The 2,673-nt window shown below is 53.4% G+C and overlaps 1 protein-coding gene across 1 annotated transcript; it reads left to right on the top strand.

The window, feature by feature from the left end:
• The first annotated feature begins 47 nt into the window (after positions 1–47).
• LOC104954471 (UPF0606 protein KIAA1549-like) lies at positions 48–2,590 on the top strand. The gene is made up of 5 exons (XM_010781580.1): positions 48–202; positions 555–607; positions 683–804; positions 888–1,042; positions 1,158–2,590. Exons 1-5 carry the CDS (start codon positions 77–79, stop codon positions 1,380–1,382), a joined length of 681 nt encoding a protein of 226 aa, XP_010779882.1. The 5' UTR covers positions 48–76; the 3' UTR covers positions 1,383–2,590.
• The last annotated feature ends 83 nt before the right edge of the window (positions 2,591–2,673 follow it).

Here is a 2,673-nt window from a genome sequence, read left to right as displayed (position 1 = left end):
CGAGGTGTTTGACTCGGCGCCCCCCCCCCCGCCCTACCTGCCCCCCCAGCCCTCCATCGAGGAGGCCCGGCAGCAGATGCTCTGCCTGCTGGACGACGCCTTCGCTCTGGTGTCTCCGTCCTCGGGGGGCAGCGGGGGGGTGAGCGGACCCTCCCCCCGACCCCCTTACTCCGCTGCCTCCCCACACAGCCCCTTCTCCGCGGTGAGACTTATGATAATAATACACGTGTATTGTTGTAAGTGTGGTAGATGTAAGAAGAATCAGAGTGATGGATGGACTCACTAGGAGAGGCAGAAATATGTATAGAATAACAGAATGAAGTGTGGTAGATAACTGTAGTATAGATAGTAGTATAAGTAGTAGTATATGTATAAATATTAGCAGTACTATAAGTAGTAGTATTAGTAGTAGTATAAATAGAGCAGTGATGATGGACTCACTAAGACCAGCAGTCAGTGGTACTGATGGGGTAATATACTGATAATATTAGCATGTTGGCGTCATGGTCTCTGTTTGTTTAGTTTTCACATGAATCTTGTGGTTCTCTCCTCAGAGGTACGCTGAGCTCGGCATGTCTCCCACGTCGATGCAGAACCTGCTGCAGAGGTCAGTCTCAACAACACCAGGTCCAGGTCTGCAGGCCAGGCTGGAACCAGAACTCATCCTGTGTGTTTTATCCAGGCAGGGCCTCAGCTCCGGAGGGTTTGTTTCCACCGGAGAGCAGGACTCTGTTTACTCCAGCAGGCGGCAGTACGAGGACCCCCCCTCCTCGTCCAGACCGCGACCTGTAGGGGGAAGCACAGGTAATCCAGACTCTTAAACTTCACGTCTCTCCTGCAGGTGGACCACTAGATGTGCTCAATCCGTACCATGTGTTGTCCTGCAGGTGCGCAGCTGCACCACCTGACCCAGGTGGGTTTGTCCAGTCAGATCGGAGTGTACCCCGGGGTCGGTCGCAGCATGTCCGGACCCACCGGGTCCAGCTGGAACCAGCAGCACTCGGACCAGGACCTGAGCCGGTCCGGAGCCAGCAGAGAGAGCGTGAGTAGAAACCTCTCAGGAGATCTACCTCATGTCCCTGGTGACCCCCCAATCCTTGTTGATCATAACGAATGACCCCTTTAATCTGGATTTATTTTCTGGTCTCTCCCTACAGGTTTTGTCGTTTCCTGAGTTTTCCTCCTCCTCAGTTTTCCATATGCCCAGCTCCTCGTTGCGGGACCCGTCGGCGCCGCCTCTCCTCCTGACATCCCCGACCCCGGAGTACCCGCCGGAGGACGCCTCGCCCTCCGCCCACACCTCCGCCTCCCTCATTAAGGCCATCAGGGAGGAGCTGCGCCGCCTGGCCCAGAAACAGGTGGCCGTCACCAGCTACCCTTAGACTGGTGGATCAGGACTCAACTGGTTTCATCCATTATAGTTTTTCACAGCCTAACTTTGGATTACAACCATGAACCATGAACTGATCCGCCTTGTCTAGAACTAACTAACTAACTACGTATGTGCTGCTAAGCCCCAAATGACTCTGGATCTCGATCCAGGACAGTATCTGAAAGACCTCCGGTGTTGAACAGGGTCCCGTCTGTCGGTCCGTCATCCGTCAGCTCAGTGTTTCATCAGAGTTCACGTTTCCATTGAAGTGCTTCCTGGAGTGGATTCACAGATCATCCTCGCTGGTTTTCAGGAGCAGATCATTGAACACCTGAAGCTGCAGTTCATTCCCAAAGGTCTGGAGCTCTGAACCTCTGGAACCTCTGGAACCTCTCCTGGAAGTTCTTCCGGACCTTATGGAGTGGATTGTCCCCTGAACTGTTCCTGAGGCAACCCATTCCTTAACATCCGGAGTGGATCTGACCTCATGATGATCTGGAGTGCACAGTCCTTACAGAGTCCACCAAATTTCTACTTGCCCCTCCTGAAGTTCCTCATTCGGATGGTTCCACCTCAGGTTCTTCATCAGACGACCCCCCCTAAAGTTCTTAATCGGATAGTCCCTCCTGAAGTTCTTCATTGGACGATCCTTCCTGAAATTCTGGCGTGAATCGACCTACCTGAGGTTCTGCAGTAGACGTTCCCTCCTGAGGTTCTGCAGTAGATGTTCCCCCTGAGGTTCTGCAGTAGATCTTCCCTCCTGAGGTTCTGCAGTAGATCTTCCCTCCTGAGGTTCTGCAGTAGACGTTCCTTCCTGAGGTTCTGCAGTAGACGTTCCTTCCTGAGGTTCTGCAGTAGATCTTCCCTCCTGAGGTTCTGCAGTAGACGTTCCCTCCTGAGGTTCTGCAGTAGATCTTCCCTCCTGAGGTTCTGCAGTAGATGTTCCCTCCTGAGGTTCTGCAGTAGACGTTCCCTCCTGAGGTTCTGCAGTAGATCTTCCCTCCTGAGGTTCTGCAGTAGATCTTCCCCCCTGAGGTTCTGCAGTAGATCTTCCCCCCTGAGGTTCTGCAGTAGATCTTCCCCCCTGAGGTTCTGCAGTAGATCTTCCCCCCTGAGGTTCTGCAGTAGATCTTCCCCCCTGAGGTTCTGCAGTAGACGTTCCTTCCTGAGGTTCTGCAGTAGATCTTCCCCCCTGAGGTTCTGCAGTAGATGTTCCCCCCTGAGGTTCTGCAGTAGATCTTCCCTCCTGAGGTTCTGCAGTAGATCTTCCCCCCTGAGGTTCTGCAGTAGACGTTCCTTCC

The sequence above is a fragment of the Notothenia coriiceps genome, unplaced genomic scaffold (assembly GCF_000735185.1).
Source record: "Notothenia coriiceps isolate Sejong01 unplaced genomic scaffold, NC01 NC01_scaffold00023372, whole genome shotgun sequence".
NCBI lineage: Eukaryota > Metazoa > Chordata > Actinopteri > Perciformes > Nototheniidae > Notothenia > Notothenia coriiceps.
This window is presented reverse-complemented; position numbering and strand designations above follow the sequence as displayed.